Raw genomic sequence first — 23669 nt, forward strand, 5'->3', positions numbered from 1 at the left:
CTAGCAGACATATTAAGCAGAACCACATCGGATGCCCACGAATGGATGCTACACCGACATCTTCAAGACCATCTCAAAGAAATGGGGAATGCCTCAGATAGATCTATTTGCTTCCCCTCTCAATCACCAGCTCAAAAAGTTCTGCACAAGGACATTCCACCCACTGGCATGGAAAGTGGATTCGCTCTCCTTCAGCTGGAAAGGCCTAACAGCATATGCATTCCCACCTCTTCCCTTGATACACAAGGTATTACTAAAAATCAAGGAAGAACGTCCAAGGATAATCCTAATAGCTCCAAACTGGCCAAGACAACACTGGTACCCACTGCTGAGGAGCATGTCTCAGAACAATATGTGGCCAATACCCCTGATGCCTTTGATGTTAACTCAGAACAACTATAGCATCATGCATCCAAACCTAAAAACGTTGCAACTGACTGCATGGAACATCACATAGCAGCAGCTAATCCAGAACTTTCCCAAAGAGTTAAAGACATTATTCTTGAAGCCCGCAGACCTTCAACAAGAAGGAACTATGCAGGAAAATGGAAAAGGTTTGTCATTTGGAGTACTGAAAGAGGAAAAGATGTGTCAAACATAGATATGCCTAACATTCTGGAGTATCTGGCAGAACTTCTACATTCAGGCCTGTCCTACTCCTCCATCAAGATACATGCATCAGCTATATCAGCAGAATACAGCTTTGATCCACCTGTTTTTCACACCCATTACTCAGACAGTTCCTCAGAGGAATCAAGAATGTAAAACCTCCAAGGAAACCACCATTACCAGCTTGGGACTTGAACTTTGTGCTAGAAAAGTTGACACTATCACCCTTTGAGCCAGCAGCAACAGCAGACCTACAGCATCTATCGTGGAAAACCGCCTTCCTACTGGCAATAACCTCAGCCAGGAGGGTTTCTGAACTCCAGGCCCTAATGGCAGTACAACCCTTCCTAATCTTCCATCAAGATAGAGTGTCCATGAGGACTAATCCTACATTTATGCCTAAGGTGGTATCCAGAGTGTCTTTAAACCAGGCAATCCACCTACCTACCTTTTTTCCCAACCCACAAAACAGAGGGGAAAGAATACTGCATACCTTGGATGTACATAGACAGCTACGCTACTACCTGGACAGAACAAAGTAGCAGAAAAACTGATCAGCTTTTTGTAGCCTATGCAACAGGAAGGGAAGGAAAAGCTATTTCCAAACAGACAATCTCCAAATGGATAGGAAATTGCATACAATTCTGTTACTCCTTCCATGGAAAACCAATTCCACAGAACATAAGACCTCATTCTACAAGGGCAACAGCCACTACCACAGCCTTTTTACGAGGAGTGGCAACCAAAGACATTATTGAGGCGGCTACTTGGACCTCCGTGCATACATTTGCCAAGCATTATAATTTGCCTCTATATTCCAGATCCCGAGCAGGGTTTGCCACTGCTGTACTGCAAGGGATCCTAAACACACCATAATCTAGTTTCTTCCTCCTCCCCTAGTTGGCTATGGTATTCTACCCAGTTGTTATGACTGCAGATGCATCCATGAAGGACATAGTACAGTTTTGTACCTACCATAAATGTAGATGTCCGAACTGGATAGCATCTGCAGTCAGGATTACCTCCCTCCTTCCCCTCTGTGGTACTCCTAGGGTGTTTACCCTCCTAATAGCTAGCTGGTGGGGGGAGCCTTTTATGGTGTATTTGTTGTATATATGTACATACATGCTTATTTTTGTGTTTACCACTATCTTTTTGGAAACATTGGCATTTATCCAAAATTTTTAGCCTACAAGAGGGCTACTGGCATCTGGGGCAAGAAACACTGAGGAAAATGGCGTCGGCTGATGCCTTTATACCCGAAGACCAACAGAGATGACGTCGGGTGAAGTGCGACATCAGCCGGACCCGGACTTTGGAATCCGGCCGACTGAAGGGCTGCCTGACGACAGGACAACCCAGTTGTTATGACTGCAGATGCTATCCAGTTCGGACATCTACATTTATGGTAGGTACAAAACTGTACTTTCTTCTCCGAGACATACATGCCTGCCTTTTTTTGCCCTACTGCTGCTGAGTTTTCTTGTTAAGCTTTATATTAAAGCTTCTATAGTTTAACACCATTAGTTCTTGTCATACTCCCTGCTAGGACCAGCAGACACTTTTTGGTCCACCTTGTGTGTTGTAGTAAATTGCTCCATTTGGTTGAAAACAAACAACCAAAAACCTCATTAAGAAGCAGGGCCTGCAGTAGCAACTTCAGGGTCTAAGGGAGCGAAACCTAGCACCTCCAAAAATCCCTTTCCTACTGACAAGGAAAATTGGGCCCTAGACAGATTTAGAAAGAAAGTGTACACCTCCATTACCCTTGTCATGAGGGCTTTGAATTGTCAGCTACCAATAAACTATTCTTGAGCAGATGAAACAAAAACTGATGGGCAAGGAAAACAAGGCTCTGTCTGAAACAAGGCCCACTCTAAAGAGTTAATAGATCTTTGCAATTCCTGTTCTCTCAGTTAACTAAACACTGTCTGCACAGTGACTGTGATGCCATGGAAACTTCCATTAGGGCAGCAGCCATAGGTTCCATCATCACCAGACATGCCTGGCTGAGAGAGCAGACCCTCCCAGACCACATCAGATCTAGTCTCCTTGATGCCCCATTGGGCAAAGATTTTCTCTTTGGTCCCAGGGCTGAAGGTGTCATCAAGAAAATGGACGATAAGACCAAGTCCGTGCAGACCATCAAGGATTTTCTTCAAGTCTGACATCCTCATTTTAGCAAAAATTACCCTACCAAGCACTGATCCTTTCCAACTCCCAGACAGTGGCAGACAGACTCCAGTAGATTAGGGAGTTGGTGCTAAAAATCACTGCAGAGGATTACAAACTCATGTTTAAGCAACACTTGGTTTACTCAGGCCTACCAGATGTTCCTACAAATCAACAATCTGAGGCATTAACCCAGATAGAGATTCTGTGCACTCAAGGTTTTGTGGAAACTGTTCCAGATCACTTATAAGGAAGAGGTTTTTATTCCAGACTCTTTCTTGTACCCAGAAAAGAAGGTACCTGGTGGCCAAATGTGGACCTTTCAAAGCTCAGCCGATTCTGCAGGTCCCAAAATTCAAAATGCTAACTTATCAGAACTTCTTCCCATGATCTCTCCCAATGACTTCATGGTTGCCCTAGACCTAAAAGATGCCTACCTCCATATTCCCATCGAGGAATCACACAGAAGCTTCTTGTGCTTCAGAGCAGATACCAGACACTTTCAAGTCTGTGCTCTGCCCTTTTGCTTATTTACTGCTCCCAGAGTCTTCACAAAATGCCAAGTACCAGTGATAGCCTTCTGCAAGACAAAGGGAGTTCAGATTTACCCTTACTTGGAGGATTGCCTCTTTCAGGCAACAAACCTAGACAAATTCCGAGAGGACCTGCTTTTTACCCAAAATCCTGTAAGCTCAGTGTGGTTCACCATAAATGCACAAAAATCTCAGACAGACCCCACTAGCAGGATTGTGTTCGTGGGAGCCCTTCTGGACTCAGCTGTCCAGAAGATCTTTTTACCCCTGGACAAAGTCTCTTCTTGATACCGCATTTCAAGAAAATCTTGTCCTTGGATTACTTTACAGCTAGGGAGTATCTCAGGGCCCTGGATTACATGGCCTCATGGAACCTTATGATTCCCCTGACCAGACTGAACATGAGAAAACTTCTGTGGTACCTCAAGAATGTGTGGTGCCAACATGCACAGCCTCTCAACTTCAAGATAAAACTGCTTCCCTGCCTCAGGATGGAGTCTGCCAGGTGGTCCCAAGCATGTTCTCTCAATCTTGGTCTCCCCTTCAGGTTCACCCCTCAGGAACAAACTGTGATGACAGATGCATCAGAAATAGCCTGGGCAGCCCACTTTAGCAGCTTCCAGACTCAAGGCAGTTGGGACTCCAAGTTCAGATGCAAACATGTAGATCTAAAACAAGTTATGGCAGTCCAAAAAGGCTTGATTGCTTTCCAAAACAAATGGAACCCCAGAGTCCTGTTGGTGAAGACAGACAACACAATGGATATGTGGTACATAAACAAATGAGGGGACCCATTCTCACCCACTTTTCTGCCTAGCCATGGATGTTTGGAAAATAGCTCACTCTGTAGAGTTGCACCTCATTGCACAGTATCTACCAGGAGAAAGTAACCAAATAGCAGAACACCTCGACAGAAGCCTGTCAGACCCCTACAAGTGGCAACTGTATCGCAAAGTCTTTCTCAGCATAGCCAAAAAGTGGGCAGTGCCACAGATAGACCTTTTTGCCACCAGAGAATATGTTGACTTGAAAAAGTTTTGCTCTAGGAACACTGTGAGATCAGCCTGGAAGATAGATGCCTTCTTTTACTTGGACATGCCTTTCTCTGTTTGCTTTCCCTCTAGTACCTCTGCTCCCCAGAGTATTGCTAAAGATAAGGGATTAGGGGCAAAGAGTAATCCTGATAGCCCCAGATTGGCCACAGTATCACTGGTACCATCAGCTCCTAAGGCTAACCAGCATGGAGCCATGGCAGCTGCTACAGAGAGTGGACTTTCTGACACAGGGCAGGGGCAAGATAATGCACCTTAGCCTGCAGACACTCAGATTGTCAGCATGGATGATACCTTGATTCCATGCAGGGAACCTCTCCTTAACAAACAGGTCCTGGACATTCTAAAAGAGGTCAAGAGACCTACCACTATGAAGTCTATTACTCAGCCAAGTGGAAATCTGTTTCAGGTTCCTTTCATCCTCTCATATTTGCTCAGCCTCTTTGAAAAAGGCCTCTCATCCACATTTATTAAAATCCATGCTTCAGCTGTATCTGCCGTCTCAGCCTCCCCTGTTTTTTTTTTCACCCCCTTGTGAAACAGTTTCTGAGAGGGGTTGTCCACTTTAGACCTCCCAGAAAGCTTCATTCCCTCCTTGGAACCTCAGTTTTGTTTTGGAAAAACTTACTGTTCTGTTTCACCCTTTGCAGTGGGTGCTTCCGCCGAGTTAAAATTTTTGACCTGGAAGAATGCCTTCCTACTGCCTATTACCTCAGCCAGAAAGGTGTCTGGGCTTCAGGCTCTCATGCGTGTTGGAATCCTTGATTGTCTTCCACCAAGACAAAGTCTCACTCAGGACTCCCATTTATGCCCAAGGTGGTGACAGAGACTTCCTTAAATCAATCCATGCACCTGCCTACCTTCCCCAACCCCCAAAACAAGGGTGAAAGGATCCTCTATTCTTTGGATGTGCATAGGCAACTGCTTTACTATTTAGGCAGAACCAAGAATATCATGAAATTAGACCAACTTTTTGTGGACTTTGTAAGTAGCTGTGAGGGGAGCCCAATTTCAAAGCAAACCATCTCCAAATGGATCTCCCAGAGTATCTCCTTTTGTTACAGCCATCATGGTAAGAAGCCCTCTAAGGGTGTAAGGACGCACTCCACCAGGCCTAATGCTACCTCTACAGCCTTTCTTAAAGGGATGGCAACAAACGACATTTGGAAGCAGCTACTTGGTCCTCAGTGAATACCTTTACCAAACATTACCATCTCCCTAACTTCTCGAAGTTCAGAGTAGGATTTGCCACTGCCACTTTTCAGGGCATCCTTGTCTCTCCGTAACCTTCCATCCATAGTACAGTTGTGTACACTTACCATAAATGTAGATGTTCAAGTGTATTTACTGTTCAGTACTATTTCCATCCCTCCTTCTCCTCTGATTTACTGGATAGGTTAGGGCACTTACCCTCTACATCTGAGTGATTCTCTCCCCTTCCTTTTTCTCTAGTATTTTGGCTTCTAGGGTCGCACACCTCAGACACTTGCTAGGGGCTCCTGCTTGGTGGGGGAAAGAAAGAAAGTACTGAGATCATGGTGCCATCCGGCTCCCTTTATAGCCAAATGTAGTGACGTTGAGTAGAGTGTCCACTGGCTCCTGGAGGAGGGAAGAGAGTCTGTGGTAGTCAGGCCGGCCAAGGGCTTCCACAGCAAGAAATCCCACAAGTCAGGACTGCAACAGTGAATACACTCGAACATCTACTTTTATGGTAAGTTTACACAAATGTACTTTCATTTTTGGAGGAGATCCCTATATTTCATTTTGGAGCCTTCCATATAGAAAGGACACATCATGCACTAATCCTAATTCTCCAAGACTATACAGTGACGCCTTGTCCGGTCGTTCTGAAGTTGTTGTTTTGTATGCAAAAAAAAAGCAGTTGTGATAGCTGTATAAGACATGGGACTCTTGTATAAGATAGCTGTCACCAAGATTTTTTTTTTTTTTTGAAAATGACTGTTGTACGTTGGTTGTTTGCCTCAATGAGAAAAAAACTAAAACTACAATCTTGAATTTGAAGAAAATTAGTTGTAAGTCTTGCGTTTCATTCCCTTAACTCACATTAAGGTTGTCTACATTATCCTGTACAAACAGACAGGTGCTTTGCCTTAAGCCAGTTACTAAAGTAGTATTCACCCCACAGAGAAATTCACTCACTGTACCAACACTTGGTGCTTACTCAAAAATACAAAAAGTCATACTGGTGACTCTCTGTACTCTGTATATGTAGCTAAACTGTAGAACTCTCCCCCAGCAAACATTAGAAATATCTCATCTCATTTGCTACTTAAAGCCACCTTGAAAACATAGTTTACAAAATGGTCCTGTACTTCTAACACCCCCATTGCTAAGGCCATGTCTTATAGTAATTCCCCATCTATATTTTAAAATCCCAACGTAATCATACCTGTCAGCAAAACAATCCTACTGTTGTACAGCACTGTTACTAAGGTCACGCCTTATGCAGCCAAATTGATTAACTTATGCAGCCAAATTGATTAAATATCAAAATCCTCAGTTTCTCACCCATTCACATCTCTCAAGTGAACAACTGGTTTGATTAAGCTTGCATTTGCATCATCATCTGTGTACTACAATTTCAGTGTGACTTTTTACATAGCCTGTAAACTAATGTTGAATATTCCAATCCAAAACAGTGAGGTGAAACGAAACCAGGCTATTTTCATAAAAAAGACACTTTTTATTGCATAAAACATTAGAGCTTTTGCAGTACCAAAGACTGCTTCTTCAGATGAATATGCATATGAAGAAGCTGCTTCTTCAAATGAATATACATATGAAGAAGCAGTCTTCAGTACTGCGAAAGCGCTAATGTTTTATGCAATAAAAAGTGTCTTTTTTATGAAAATAGTCTGGTTTTGTTTCACCTCAATGTTTTGGATTGGAATTTATTAAATTTTGTGTTTGATGGGATGTTTATCCATCATAAATAGGTCTTTGTTTTTGCCTAATGTTAAATGTTCTTTGGATATGTGACTTTAGCATGATATACACAATGTATAGTGTATTCAGGGTTATCAGCTGGTGTGTGTGTGTGTGTGTGTGTGTGTGTGTGTGTGTGTGTGCATATTTTCAGAAACTTGAAATTGATATGGTCAAGACCATATGATCGAGTTTACGAAAATTTGAATATTTCTAATGGAGGCCGTGGTATAGTGAGGAATGGGGAATTTACCCTTTTCCCCACTGTTGTGGAATCTCTTGAGTTAGTATATATACTATGCAGGGGGGTGTGGGGGAGATTGCCCCCCGCAAAAACGTAGGAAAAGGTAGATTTTTGTTTTTTGAAATTCAGTTTTTCGGAAGCCTCAGTTATATCGTCTTGACAATATGAATTTCGCGTTTCTGAAAACTCAGGCTTTTGACATAGACCCATACACATACACACACACACACACACACACATATATATATATATATATATATATATATATATATATATATATATTTAAGAAGTAGTGTTAAATATATTTTTTCCTTAGCTCATGCTGACTTCTGTGAAAAAGTATATATAATGCGAAGCTTTTCTCTCTGTGCTTCCCCTGGAAAGGGTCTTTGCCTAGTCAGACTTTCCCAGTAGCCAAAATGTAATAATTATATAAACAAGTGTTCATTGCACCACCCACTTTGCGATTCGCAGTAGAAAGTGGATATAAATAATTTAAAGATATGGATATGTATATCCATTGCATTTTAAGTCCAGTGGCTTGACCACTTGCCCATCCTGGTGTTTATGGAACACAGTAAAGTTATTGTTACAGGGTGTTTTGATTCATCAGAAAATGTGGAACTCTGCCAGTTCTAATTCCAAATGGCTGAACTCAATCTGACTTCTTTCTCTAAGGAACCTCCTTCCAAGAAAATGTAAACTAGTGTAGACAGCAACAGTAGAAAGAAAAAGCAGTTCAGCTTAAGGTATTATTTGATGATTAGATGGTAGTAGACTGTTGCAAGACTGGGAATGATGTGCTAATGAAGTTTTGTCCAGGAGAGTATTTTATCTGATTTGAAAGTAGTTAGACGTTAGATTTTAGAGTTTTGGATTAATGAGAGCAGGTTTGTAGAACTGGTGTATTTACCTTGGACGATGTTTCTTTATCTCTTTAGGACTGGATCTCCACATTTACAGATCATTGTCTGTAGCTGCATTCATGTTCATAGAACTTTATTTCTAGCTGAATATATACAAAGGAGGAGTATCTCTTCAATATTTTAGATGCTGACCAAAAAAGGTTTCTTCCCAACAAAGCCAAAAGTTATTTTGATAAACACTGGGGACATCTCTGAGATATCTTTTAGAGATATCTTTTCAGGACAAGTTAGAGTGGGAGGTTTTCATTTGAAGACATTCCACCCAGAAACCTTAAACACATTTCCCACATCCCCCTCTTAAATGCCTGCAAACGTATACAATATACCTCAGGCTCACAAGAACATATTTACTGAATGTGGGCCTCGTCTACAAGAATTTTGGAGAGGTATTGAAAAAGCTGCAGCAGAATTGGTTTGTAAATTTTGTCTGTTGAGGGACCAGATTTCTGGGGAAAATAAAAATGTTGCCATGTGTTCTTGGATATACTTTTCAGATGATGAAGTTCTTAATCCTGTTAAGATGTCCTTCATGGATGCATCTGCAGTCATAACAACTGGGTTGTCCTGTCGTCAGGCAGCCCTTCAGTCGGCCGGATTCCAAAGTCCGGGTCCGGCTTCGGCTGATGTCGCACTTCACCCGACGTCATCTCTGTTGGTCTTCGGGTATAAAGGCATCAGCCGACGCCATTTTCCCCAGTCTTTCTTGCCGCGTGGCGCCCGAAGCAGAAGCTGTTCGCAAGTGCCGGTCGGTCGGATCCAGAGATTACTTCTACCGAATACTACTCAAGACTTCTAAAGCTAAGTACCCCGTTGGGGACTCTTTCTTGCCTCAGCCGATGTCAGAAAAAGTTAATTGTTTAACCTGTGGGAAACAAATACCTCATAAAGATTTCCACTCTTACTGTCTGCCTTGTTTAGGCCCAGCCCACGACGTAGCAGCCTGTTCGCCTGTGCTTCTTTCAACCGACGACGCTTAGGCTTCGGTCGGAGTTTGCTGAACAGTTTTTCGGTTCTGATTTTGCGTACATTATGCCGCCGGATCCTCCGACTACCCAATCTGCCAAAAACGCAAAGATAAAGACCGACACTCATGTCCGCGGTTTCGGCCGAAACCATGGTTAAGCAAACGCGAGTGTCTCGGTTTCGGCGAAACCGAAAACTGATCAAAATACAGCTGAATCTATCTCTACAACTGAGGCCCCTGCTACCATTCTTGAATCGGCCTCAGAAATTCTACCCACTACGGTGGTTGCCACTGACTTATCAGACACCATTCCCTTGGATGTCTCTACCCCAGCACGTGGTGCTGCTAGGCCTCCAGCAGCCATGTCCATTAAGGCCTTCGCCAGGGCTAAAGCAACCAAGACTACAAAAACAGTGCCTGTTAAACCCCCTTCAACCAGGCCCTCCTCTAGTTCTCAAATGCTTACTCTGGCAGAAGATTTAATTTCATTAATTAGAGGATCTCAATCTCACCCAGACAGGGCCTCTCAGCCCCCAGAGAAGAGACCTAGGGCAGAGCCCCCTGAGCCAGTGTCATCTGATGATTCAGCCGATGAATCAGACATAACTGACCAGCCAGAGGCTCCTTTCTCTAATTTTGAAGACTCTGATGCTGAAGAATCCATTCCAGCTGCTTCCCCACCAGAATAATTTTCCTTTGGGGAAACCTTACATGCCATGCGAGAGCAGTTCCAATGGCAGCAACAGGATTTTTCAGACTCCAGAAAAAGACTTAGGACCTTCCTGCACCTTCCACAACACAGGCCCTTAGCTATACCTCCTGTTCTCTCTGTGGTGGATGATGCTTTCAATGATGTCTGCTCCGCTCCAGATTCTTTACCTCCAGCCCCTGCCAAACCAGACAGATTTTACAGGGTGCCAGACACTCATCACCACCTTTACAAGGCCCCTCTTGCAGACCCCGAAACTATATCCCAGGGTCCCAAGGCAGTAGCGACCATAGCTAAAACCCTATTCCTTCTGAAAGGGAAGCAAGGTCTTTAGGCAGATGGTGCAAGAAGGTATACACTTCAGCTACTCTCTCAGCTAGAGCTTTAAACTGTCAGTTTCACATGATACAATACCAAGAGTTTATGCTTGATCAGTTAACTAAAAAGCTAACCACTGATGAATCTCTTGATAAGAAATATGTATTAGAAATGGTAAATAACATACAACAGGTTAGTAACCATTCCTTAAAATGTGGCTATGATGCACTGGAGGCTTCATTTAGATCAGCCATGACTGGCACAGTGATAAGAAGGCATGCATGGCTAAAGGAGCAAGCTTTACCGGATCATGTTAAAGCAAAGTTACTAGATGCTCCTATGGATAAGACAAGTTTGTTTGGTACACCTGCCCAGCAGGTTATGAAGAAAATGGAAGAAAAGGCAAAATCCGTTCAAACGGTTAAAGATTTCTTGCAGGTTCAACCCCAAGGTTTAGCAGGAACTGGCCTGCCAAAATTGGTCCTTTCCTGACTCCACAAGATCTCAAAGGGCAGAAACAGACGTTCCAGAGGCAGAAACCAATCCAGAGGAGGTGCCTACAGAGGACGACAGTGGCAAGGTAACAACAGAGGCACAGACACAACCACTGCCACTACATCAACACAACCACAGTGACTTAATCCTAAATCGCCTACCAGGGAACAAATAGCAGCTCCTCTAGGCGGAAAGTTAACCTTATTTTCAAAAAACTGGCACTATATAACAAAAGACAAGTGGATTTTACAAACCATAGATCAAGGATACCGGTTCCACTTCCACACTTTACCAATCAAAAGAGGAATGCCAAATCTACCTCCAAATCAAAAACCAGAGGCTCTACAACAGATAATGCAGTTAGCAAACATGAGAGCTGTGGAAAAAGTGCCAACTGCAGAGCAAGGAAAGGGGTTCTACTCAAGACTATTCCTAGTTCCAAGAAAGGAAAAAGTTGGAGACCAATTCTCGACCTGTCCGCCTTAAATACATACATCATTGTCCCAAAATTCAAAATGCTGACCCTACAGCAACTTCTTCCCATGCTGGGCAAGGAGTGTTGGCTGGTAACTCTAGATCTCAAGGAGGCATACCTGCACGTCCCCATTCGACCAATCTGCAGAAGATACCTCAGATTTCTTGCAGGATCAGAGCACTATCAATTCTCAGCATTGCCCTTTGGCTTATCTACTGCGCCCAGAGTATTCACAAAATGCCTGGCATCAGTAATTGCCCATTGCAGACTACAGGGAATACAAATTTACCCATACCTGGACGACTGCCTGCTACAAGGGGACAACAAAAGCAAGCTGACAACAGATTTACAAAGGGTCATCTACTTGCTACAAGCACTGGGATACACAGTCAATCTACAAAAGTCAAGGCTGATACCATCCCAAACAAGGACATTCTTGGGCTGAATTGGACACAGTAAAACAAATGGCATTCCTAACTGCAGAAAACAAAAGAACTCCCTCTTTACTTCTTGGCACTAACAAAGCTGAACAAGTTAACAGCAAGAAAAGTACTGCAGGCCTTGGGCTTCATGGCATCATGCATAATCCTGGTCCCACTTGCCAGACTACATATGAGAAAACTACAGTGGTACCTAAAGAATTTATGGTCCCAACACAGTCACAGCCTAGAAACAGAAATCCCACTAATTCCATGATTAAAACAGGAGTTCCTATGGTGGGCTCAGGCATGCCAGACAAACCCAGGCCTACCCTTTCGCAGATGTCAAGCAAGCCAGACCATCACAACAGACGCTTCAGACCTAGGATGGGGCCCACATGCTGGACAAATGCGTGCAAGGATTGTGGACACAGGATCAACTTCACCTGCACATCAACCTAAAAGAAATGCTGGCAGTAAAACTGGCAATCCAAAGGTTCAGACCATTTCTCAAAGAGGGCCAGTTGATGATAAGGACAGACAACACCACAGTCATGTGGTACATCAACAAGCAGGGAGGCACTCATTCATACCCCCTATGCAGAATGACTTTGGAGCTGTGGAACCTGGCACTCAGCTACAACATCCAGTTACAGGCGATGTTTGTACCGGGAAAAGAAAATATTCTAGCAGACATATTAAGCAGAACCACATCGGATGCCCACGAATGGAAACTGCACCCGGACATTTTCAAGACTATCTCAAAGAAATGGGGGATGCCTCAGATAGACCTATTTGCATCACCTCTCAATCACCAGCTCAAAAAATTCTGCACAAGGACATTACACCCACTGGCATGGAAAGTGGATTCGCTCTCCTTCAGCTGGAAAAGCCTGACAGCATATGCATTCCCACCTCTTCCCTTGATACACAAAGTATTACTAAAAATCAAGGAAGAACGTCCAAGGATAATCCTGATAGCTCCAAACTGGCCAAGACAACACTGGTACCCACTGCTGAGGAGCATGTCTCAGAACAATATGTGGCCAATACCCCTGATGCCTTTGATGCTAACTCAGAACAACTACAGCATCATACATCCAAACCTAAAAACGTTGCAACTGACTGCATGGAACATCACATAGCAATGGCTAACCCAGAACTTTCTCAAAGAGTTAAAGACATTATTCTTGAAGCACGCAGACCTTCAACAAGAAGGAACTATGCTGGAAAATGGAAAAGGTTTGTCATTTGGAGTACTGAAAGAGGAAAAGATGTGTCAAACATAGATATGCCTAACATTCTAGAGTATCTGGCCGAACTTCTTCATTCAGGCTTGTCCTACTCCTCCATCAAGATACATGCATCAGCTATTTCAGCAGAATACAGCTTTGATCCACCTGTTTTTCAAGACCCTTTGCTCAGGCAGTTCCTCAGAGGAATCAAGAATGTAAAACCTCCAAGGAAACCACCTTTGCCAGCTTGGGACTTAAACTTTGTGCTAGAAAAGTTGACACTATCACCCTTTGAACCAGCAGCAACAGCAGACCTACAACACCTGTCATGGAAAACTGCTTTCCTACTGGCAATTACTTCAGCAAGGAGGGTTTCAGAGCTACAGGCCTTAATGGCAGTGCAACCCTTCCTAATCTTCCACCAAGATAAGTGTCCATGAGGACTAATCCTACATTTATGCCTAAGGTGGTATCCAGAGTGTCTTTAAACCAGGCAATCCACCTACCTACCTTCTTTCCCAACCCACAAAACAGAGGGAAAGAATACTGCCTACGTTGGATGTACATAGACACCTACGCTACTACTTGGAGAGAACAAAAATAGCAGAAAGGCTGACCAACTTTTTGTAGCCTATGCAACAGGAAGGGAAGGAAAAGCTATTTCCAAACAGACAATCTCCAAATGGATAGGAAATTGCATACGATTCTGTTACTCCTTCCATGGAAAACCAATTCCACAGAACATAAGACCTCATTCTACAAGGGCAACAGCCACTACCACAGCCTTCTTACGAGGAGTGGCAACCAAAGACATTATTGAGGCGGCTACTTGGACCTCCGTGCATACATTTGCCAAGCATTATAACTTACCTCTATATTCCAGATCCCGAGCAGGGTTTGCCACTGCTGTACTGCAAGGGATCCTAAACACACCATAATCTAGTTTTATCCTCCTCCCCTAGTTGGCTATGGTATTCTACCCAGTTGTTATGACTACAGATGCATCCATGAAGGACATAGTACAGTTTTGTACCTACCATAAATGTAGATGTCCGAACTGGATAGCATCTGCAGTCAGGATTACCCTCCCTCCTTCCCCTCTGTGGTACTCCTAGGGTATTTTACCCTCCTAATAGCTAGCTGGCGGGGGGGAGTCTTTTATGGTGTATTTGTTTGTATATATGTACATACATGCTTATTTTTGTGTTCACCTCTATCTTTTTGGAAACATTGGCATCTATCCAAATTTTAACCTCCAAGAGGGCTACTGGCATCTGGGGCAAGAAACACTGAGGAAAATGGCGTCGGCTGATGCCTTTATACCCGAAGACCAACAGAGATGACGTCGGGTGAAGTGCGACATCAGCCGAAGCCGGACCCGGACTTTGGAATCCGGCCGACTGAAGGGCTGCCTGACGACAGGACAACCCAGTTGTTATGACTGCAGATGCTATCCAGTTCGGACATCTACATTTATGGTAGGTACAAAACTGTACTTTTTAAATGCTTCTCCCACAGGTAGAAAACTAATTTTCCCATCTGCTTCTCAGTGGTACCTCTGTGGTACAGGAGTTAGCCACTGGGTTGAAAACAACATTAGAAGGATGAAGGGAACAGTATGACTTTACTGACCAAAATGTCATTGATTTCAAGGGAATCGAGCAGTAAAGCTCAAAGATGCTCCATTTAGTTGTCATGTGTTGTCATTGCAAGGTAGTATGCAAGGGATCAGACATCAGTAATTCACTTTCATGTTTCTCTGAGATACAGTTTTGTATGGGGGTAGGGTAGCATGATACACTGCCCACTTTTAAGAACATTACATTTACGTAAGCTTTTAAGGTTTATTAAAATCTGTCAGGTAATTTATGTAATTTACCTATTGTTTTTGAACAAATTTAATATTGCCTCACTATGTCTGCATTGCAAAATAAGGGGACATGTTATGTAACGTATAAGTGATGGAAAATAGATTTACTCATAAATCACCCCCACATATGTTTACAGGAGTCTCCACTGGACACTATGATATGCTTGGTGCTAGCCAGAAGGCAAGATGAATAGTGGGTAACTAGAGAGATAGGTGGCTTAGGAAGTGTGCCATTTGGAATTATCCATGTTTTAATCTTGCTGTGAAGAGGTTGTATCTATAGAAAGGGGTGTGTCCCTTCAAAAGGGGGGAGGTAGAGTTGCAGAGGTTGTATCACTTATAGAAACAGGAAACACATCCTTTGCACTTTGACTCCTTGGGACCTTGGGGGTATTATGTTCAGGGGAATGATAAGCCTTCAGTTTGACCATCCAATGGTTTCTTGGCTGCTTTCACTATAAATGGAACAGATGGTGATAGGCTTGGCAGCCATAGAGGCCTTAACACACTTGGCACTAAAAAGATAAGATTCACTAGTCATGGCGGTTATTATTTTCTTTGGTTCTGTCAAGCTTGTAAGTCCAGACTGTGTGATCTTGTATAACTTCCCTAAGGCCTCTGCAGAGACGTTTTAAAAGAAACTAATTAAATTTTGGAACTCTTGTAAACGGACTATACCCATTAAGGCTTTCTTGATCATTGATGTTGAGCTAATTACTAGATGGCAAAGGATAATAAGTGGCCACCTTCTTACATTGTACTTACTGTGTTAAATTTCATCCTACAGACACCTGAAACACTTCCTGGCTATACCAAAGCAAAACAGCCTTACACAGAGGGTGTGGAATGGCTTAAAGGTCAGCAAATTGGCTTGGGAGCATTTTCTTCATGTTACCAAGCTCAGGATGTAGGAACTGGAACGTTAATGGCTGTTAAACAGGTAAGCTTCAAATATGACCATTTGAGGAATTTTCCAGATGTGGATTGTGTAGAGTTCAGGCAAGGAAAGGAGTACAAAACCTTGTAATTTGCTGTACAGCAGTACATTTTAATTCAGTTTCATATTTGCATTAACATGTTTGCTTTGATAGCCTTTTTTTTGCTTTAAATGTCTTCCACATACAGTTTAGTACCCAATTGTGTGATTTTTTTTTATTGCTTTTTGAATTTTGTTTGTCCTGTATCTTTTTGTTGTATTATTCTTAACCAGTATTGGAAGATCTTTTAACAGAAAATTTTAGTCAGGTGTTCCAGACATAAACTCCTGTCACTAGACATCAGTTTTACAGTTTTTAATTCCAAAGCAGTTATCTCCTCAAAGGATGCACCTGCTTGTTGTCATCTGAAGATCAGCAGAAAGTTATCTGTAAAGAGAAGGGGCATGTCTTTCATCCTCAGCTCGTCCTGCTGTATAGTACCCAAGTACAGTTCTTTTTTTCCTAAACTTTTCTCTTTTGCTGTAGCCACAGTTTTTGCTCAGATTATTTTCTGAATGTGTGATTATTTGCTTAATGTTCTGTTGCTTCACTGATGTAAGAGCAGTTGATCCAATGTCGTTCATAGACCCAGAATGTAGCCTGTCAAGAGAAGTACACTATGTATGCACTCTAGGCCCAGACATCTCTTTGCTCTGGAGACTGTTTAACACAAAAACTGTAGGAAAATGGCGCTGTGCAGTCCTGAATAGCCAAAGGAGTAGAATAAAGGAAGAAGAGGCATGCATGTCAAGGAAATCTTTTAATGTCATCCTTATTTCATAAAAAGAAAGGGCATATCAGCAGTCCAGGCTTGAGAGCATCGGCGTCATTTTTTTCCTTTGGTGGCTCAGTGGATGTTCTTCATGTTTCACTGTTGCAGTCATTATATTCGGATAATCTGCTGGCAGGTTGCCATCAGACTGCCTGAATATCAAAGTCTTAGGTCCTGCGTTGGTTGCTGTCTCCTCTTCCTTGACGTCAGGGGTATAAAACATGCAGCCAACGCCATTTTCTTCAGTCTTTCTTGCCGCGCGGTGCCCAAAGCACAAGCCGTTCGCAAGTGCCGGTCGGCCGACTCCTGAAATTTTTGCATTCAAGTTTCAGAACCGAAGTCTTCAATTAAAGCTAAGTACCCCGTTGGGGAAACTTTTTCTTGCTCCTTACCGATGTCAGTAAAAGTTAATAATTGCATTACTTGTGGGAAGCAAATACCTCATAAGGAATTTCATTTGTACTGTATTCCTTGCCTAGGCCCAGATCATAATGTGCCTTGCTATCGGTTTTGTGCTAGATTTAACCAACGCACTATTAAGCGTCGGTATATCTTTGCTTCTAAATATTTTGGAAACAGATTTAATTACCCTGAAATGTCGTCGGAAAGCAATCCCACTACGGGAATTCGCAAAAAACGCAAAGAAAAGGACAGAGACAGACCGTCGAGGTCCAAAACCGACGACAAAGCTTCTCCTAAGCCAGTCGCCGGTTCGCCGGTACTCAGTGAGGCGCTTTCGCAGCCCCTGATACCCGCTACTTTTGAGTCGCAGGCCTCTACCGAGACCCATGCGGAGTCCGGCATGCCGCAAGATTCTCAGAGTATTGTACCCGCAGATGTCTCTCCTTCGGATGGGTCCGGATCCGCTGAGCAGGCACCGGTTTCTGAGGGTGTTTTCAGGCCTCAACATTTCCATATAAAACTGACGCTAGCTTCAAAAACATAAACAACTTCTAAGGCTAAAAAAAACGACGCATGAGCCACGTGCTCAGGCCCTTATGCCTAAAAAAACAGGTGATCAAAATGGCCCCCTCCTGATAAGAGGCCTAGGCAAGACACTGATTATGCATCTTCAGATCAGGTTTCTATTTCTTCTGATTCCTCTTCTGATCAGGAATTCGCTATACCACCCTATGAGGATTCAGATGCAGAAGAATCCATCCCATCTGCATCTCCACCTAAAGATTATTCTTTTGGAGAAACCTTGCATACTTTAAGAGAACTTTTTCATTGGGAGAGTCAGGATTTCTCGGACTCAAAAAAGAGGCTTAGGGATTTCCTTCTTCTTCCTCAGCATAGGGCTTTGGCTATACCTCCTGTATTAGACATTGTTGATGATGTGTTTTCGGATTCAAACATGGCTCCTGATTCCCTTCCTCCGGCTCCTAGTAAGCCAGACAGATATTACGGGGTTCCTGACTCCCACAAATTTTTATTCAAAAATCCTGCTGCTGACCCTGAAACTATCTCACAGGGTCCCAAAGGTGTAAAGGCATCTACAGCCAAGAATCCAACCCCCTCTGATAGAGATTCCAGGGTGCTGGATAGATGGGGAAAGAAGGTTTATACGTCTGCAACCTTGGCAGTTAGGGCCTTAAATTGCCAGTTTCAAGTATCAACAGCATGTTATGGGATTATTGAAACAGAAAATAATGTTGATTTCTGAATGTGTGGAAAATAAAGAATTACAGGAATTATTGCATGCAGCAGAACAGGTTGGAAAGCATACTTTGCAATGTGGTTTTGATTTCCTTGGAGGCCTCTTGCAGGGCCGCAGTTACTGGATCTGTGATTAGAAGGCATGCCTGGCTCAAGGAGAAAAATCTGCCTGATCATGTTAAAGCTAAATTGTTGGATGCACCTTTACAGCATGATACTCTGGTAATAAGGCAGAAGAGGTTTTAAAGAAAATGGAAGACAAAGCTAAATCTATGCAAACTGTAAAAGATTTCTTACAAGTGCAGCCACCCAGATTCAGTAGACACTGGCCTACAAAAAATTGGTCCTTTCCTGTGTCCGACAGAGCCTCACGAGGCAAATCCAGGCGCTCAAAAGGCTCTAGATACCAAACACAGGGTTCTTACAGTTCAAAGCAATGGGGTGCCTCTACCTCCAAATCTGGAGGAAACAAAGCACAACCCTACAGTAACAGTCTCAATGACTTCCCTCTGCCATCACCAAGCACTTATCTTTTGGCAGCCCCCTTAAGGGGTAAATTAGCACTTCATGCTCAAAATTGGCAGTTAATAACCCAGGACAAGTGGATGTCCTTCAAGGATGCATCTGCAGTCCTTACAAATGGGTTGTCCTGTCATCAGGCAGCCCTTCGGTCGGCCGGATTCCAAAGTCTGAGTCTGGCTTCGGCTGGTGTCGCACTTCACCCGACGTCATTGCGGCAGTTTTCGGGTATAAAGGCATCAGCCGACGCCATTTTCCCCATTCTTTCTTGCCGCGTGGCGCCCGAAGCAGAAGCTGTTCGCAAGTGCCGGTCGGTCAGATCCAGAGATTACTACTACCGAATACTACTTCGAAGACTTCTATAAAGCTAAGTACCCCGTTGGGGACTCTTTCTTGCCTCAGCCGATGTCAGAGAAAGTTAATAACTGTTTATCTTGTGGGAAACAAATACCTCATAAGGATTTCCACTCCTATTGCATACATTGTTTAGGCCCAGACCACGACGTAGCAGCTTGTCTAGCCTGTGCTTCTTTTAACCGGCGGACGCTGAGACGTCGCTCGGACTTTGCTGAACAGATTTTCGGCTCCGATTTTGCCTACATTATGCCGTTGGATCCTCCGACTGCGCAAATAACTAAAAAACGCAAAGAAAAGGACCGACACTCGCGGTCCGCGGTTTCGGCTGAAACCACGGCCAAGCAATCCACGAGTGTCTCGGTTTCGGCCGAAACCGAGCAGGCGGTTCTTTCTTCAGCCGATAACTTGCCTTCTACCGAGGCCTCTTCTATTTTGGTAGAAACGGCTTCTGAAATCCAGCCTTCTGTTGCGATTTCACAGGATTTATCAGACACCATCCCTCTAGATATTTCTACTCCTGCACGTGGAGCTGCTAGGCCTCCTCCAGCTATGTCTATTAAGGCCTTTGCCAGGGCTAAAGCAGCCAAAACTTCCTAACCAGTGCCTGCAAAGCCCCCCTCTCACAGGCCCAGCACCAGCTCCCATATGCTTTCTTTGGCACAGGATCTCATCACTTTAATCCGTGGATCCCAGCCTCATCCAGACAGGGCCTCTCTCTCCTCCTCCAGAAAAGAGGCCTAGAGCAGAGCCCCCTGAGCCAGTAGCCACAGATGATTCTTCTGATGATTCAGAACACTCAGATCCTCCTGAGGCTTCTTATTCTCCTTACGAAGACTCCGATGCTGAGGAGTCCATCCCTTCAGCCTCTCCTCCTGAGGAATTTTCCTTTGGGGAAACCTTGCATGCTATGAGGGAACAATTCCAGTGGCAGGGCCAAGATTTCTCAGACTCAAGAAAAAGGCTTAGGACCTTTCTACACTTACCACAGCATAGGCCTTTAGCTATTCCTCCAGTTCTATCTGTTGTTGATGATGCATTTAATGATGCTTGCACTTCTCCTGATACTTCACCTCCGGCTCCTGCTAAACCAGATAGGTACTACAGGGTCCCGGACACTCATCACCACTTCTATAAGGCCCCTTTTGCAGATCCAGAGACTATCTCCCAGGGCCCTAAAGCTGTAGCAGCTACTTCTTCTAAAAAAACCCTCCCCTCTGAAAGGGATTCCAGGTCCTTAGAGAGATGGGGTAAAAAAGTTTACACCTCTGCTACTTTGTCAGCTAGAGCTTTGAACTGCCAATTTCATATGATTCAATATCAAGAGTTTATGCTTGACCAGTTGACTAAAAAGCTGTCCTCTGAAGAATCTTTAGATAAAAAGTATGTTCAAGAAATGTTACATAACATTCAGCAGGTTAGTAACCATTCTTTAAAATGTGGCTATGATGCACTGGAGGCTTCCTTTAGATCAGCCATGACGGGCACAGTTATCAGGAGGCATGCATGGTTGAAAGAACAGGCATTACCAGACCATATCAAATCTAAGCTTTTGGATGCAGCTATGGACAAGGTCAATTTATTTGGTGCCCCCGCACAGCAAGTTCTGAAAAAGATGGAAGAGAAAGCAAAATCTGTGCAAACAGTAAAAGATTTCTTACAAGTTCAACCTCCAAGGTTTAGCAGGAATTGGCCCTCCAAGAATTGGTCCTTTCCGGAGTCCTCTAAGGCACAAAGAGGCAGGAATAGGCGCTCTAGAGGCAGAAACCAATCCAGAGGTGCCTACAGGGGTAACCAGTGGCAGAGTAGCAACCAACGAGGCACGGACACAGCCACCACCACTACAACAACTCAATCACAGTGACTTGGCGGTGGCACCGCCTACCAGGGAACAACTAGAAGCACCTTTAGGCGGAAAGCTAACCTTATTTTCAAGAAACTGGCACTGCATTACAAGAGAAAAATGGATTTTGCAAACTATAGACCAAGGTTACAGGTTCCATTTCCATACTCTACCAGGAAAGAGAGGAATGCCGAACCTACCACCTACTCAAAGGGCAGAAGCTCTAAAACAAATATCTCCATTATTAAGAATTAGAGCTGTGGAAAAGGTACCATCTATGGAGCAAGGGAAGGGATTTTACTCCAGGCTCTTCCTGGTACCAAGAAAATAAAACAAATGGAGGCCTATTCTAGATCTGTCCGCTCTAAACACATTCCTCATTGTTCCAAAATTCAAAATGCTGACTCTACAGCAGCTTCTTCCCATGCTGGGCAAGGAGTCTTGGCTGGTAACTCTAGATCTCAAGGAGGCATACCTGCACGTCCCCATAAGACCAATTTGCAGAAGATACCTCAGATTTCTTGCAGGATCAGAGCATTATCAATTCTCAGCATTGCCCTTTGGCTTATCTACTGCCCAGAGTGTTCACGAAATGCCTGGCATCAGTAATCGCTCATTGCAGACTTCAGGGAATTCAAATCTATCCCTACCTGGACGACTGCCTGATACAAGCGGACAACAAAAACAAATTAACAGAAGACTTACAAAGAGTCATCTATCTGCTACAAGCCCTGGGATACACAGTCAATACAAAAAGTCAAGGCTGATTCCATCCCAAATAATAACCTTTCTGGGTGCAGAACTGGACACATCAAAACAAATGGCATTTCTAACTGCAGAAAAGAAAGAACAACTTCCTCTCTACTTCTTGGCATTAACAAAGCAGAGCCACCTAACTGCAAGAAAAGTGTTACAAGCTCTAGGCTTCATGGCATCCTGCATAATTCTGGTCCCTCATGCCAGGCTTCATATGAAAAAGCTACAGTGGTACCTAAAGAATTTGTGGTCTCAGCACATTCACAGCCTGGAAACCAAAATTCCAATGATCCCATGCCTGAAGCAAGAGTTCTTATGGTGGGCTCAGGCCTGTCAATCAAACACAGGACTGCCCTTCAGCAAAAGTCATCCAAGACAAACTATCACGACAGATGCCTCAGACCTCGGTTGGGGGGCACACATGATGGACAAGTGCATTCAATGCCTATGGACTCAAGACCAATTGCATCTGCACATAAACCTAAAAGAAATGATGGCAGTAAAATTGGCAATCCAGGCATTCAGACCTCTTCTCCACGAAGGCTAGCTGTTGATAAGGACAGACAACACCACAGTTATGTGGTACATCAACAAACAGGGAGGCACACACTCATACCCCCTATGCCGGCTGGCACTAGACCTATGGGATGTGGCTCTGGGTTACAACCTTCAGTTACAGGCAATTTATGTACCAGGGAAGGAAAACATTCTAGCAGACATATTAAGCAGAACTACAACAGATGCCCACGAATGGATGCTGCATCCGGACATCTTCAAAGACATCACAAGAAAATGGGGATTACCACAAATAGACTTGTTTGCATCCCCATACAAGCACCAGTTGAAGAAATTCTGCACAAGGACTTACCACCACTTGCTTGGAAGGTGGACTCCCTATCTTTCAGTTGGAAAAGCCTGACAGCATACGCATTCCCACCACTTCCTTTGATGCACAAGGTGCTTCTCAAGATCAAAGAGGAACGTCCGAGGATCATTCTGATAGCCCCAGACTGGCCAAGACAACATTGGTACCCACTACTGAGGAGCATGTCCAGGGAACAAATATGGAAACTACCACTGATCCCATTACTGCTGACACAGAGCAACTACAACATTCTGCATCCAAGCCTAAAAACTCTGCAGCTAACTGCCTGGAACATTACATGACAGAAATTAACCCAAATTTATCCCAAAGGGTTAAGGACATAATCCTGGAGGCTCGTAGACCTTCAACAAGAAAGAATTATGCAGCAAAATGGAAAAGATATCTCATCTGGAGTGCTGCAAAAGGGCAAGACGTGACACTGGTGAACATAGCCAACATCCTGGAGTACTTGGCTGAGCTCTACCACACAGGCCTGTCCTATTCCTCCATTAAGATACATGCATCAGCTATTTCAGCACAGTACAGCTTGGATCCTCCTGTCTTCTCGCATCCTCTGCTCAGACAGTTTCTGAGGGGAATTAAAAATGTAAAACCTCCCAGGAAACCTCCATTGCCAGCATGGGACTTGAACTTTGTGCTAGAAAAACTGACTCTGCCTCCTTTCGAGCCAGCAGCTACAGCAGACTTACAATACTTATCCTGGAAGACTGCCTTCCTGCTGGCAATAACTTCAGCAAGAAGGGTCTCTGAACTACAAGCATTAATGGCAGTACAACCCTTCCTGATCTTCCATCAAGATAGAGTGTCCATGAGAACAAATCCTACATTTATGCCTAAGGTAGTATCCAGAGTCTGTTTAAATCAGGCTATCCACCTTCCTACATTCTACCCCAATCCACAGAACAGGGGAGAAAAGCTCTTACATACCTTGGATGT

General features: G+C 43.8%; 1 protein-coding gene across 1 annotated transcript in view; it reads left to right on the forward strand.

Moving 5' to 3' along the window:
* Nucleotides 1-23669, forward strand: part of MAP3K1 (mitogen-activated protein kinase kinase kinase 1) — an 886724-nt gene that overhangs the window by 721070 nt on the left and 141985 nt on the right. Inside the window, exon 15 of the mRNA XM_044063789.1 lies at nt 15755-15907. Within this exon, the coding sequence (XP_043919724.1) occupies nt 15755-15907 (153 nt within the window). The remainder of the gene's footprint in view (nt 1-15754; nt 15908-23669) is intronic.

This window comes from Protopterus annectens, chromosome 2.part2 (genome assembly GCF_019279795.1).
Source record: "Protopterus annectens isolate FY-2018-M chromosome 2.part2, PAN1.0, whole genome shotgun sequence".
NCBI classification, from domain to species: domain Eukaryota; kingdom Metazoa; phylum Chordata; order Ceratodontiformes; family Protopteridae; genus Protopterus; species Protopterus annectens.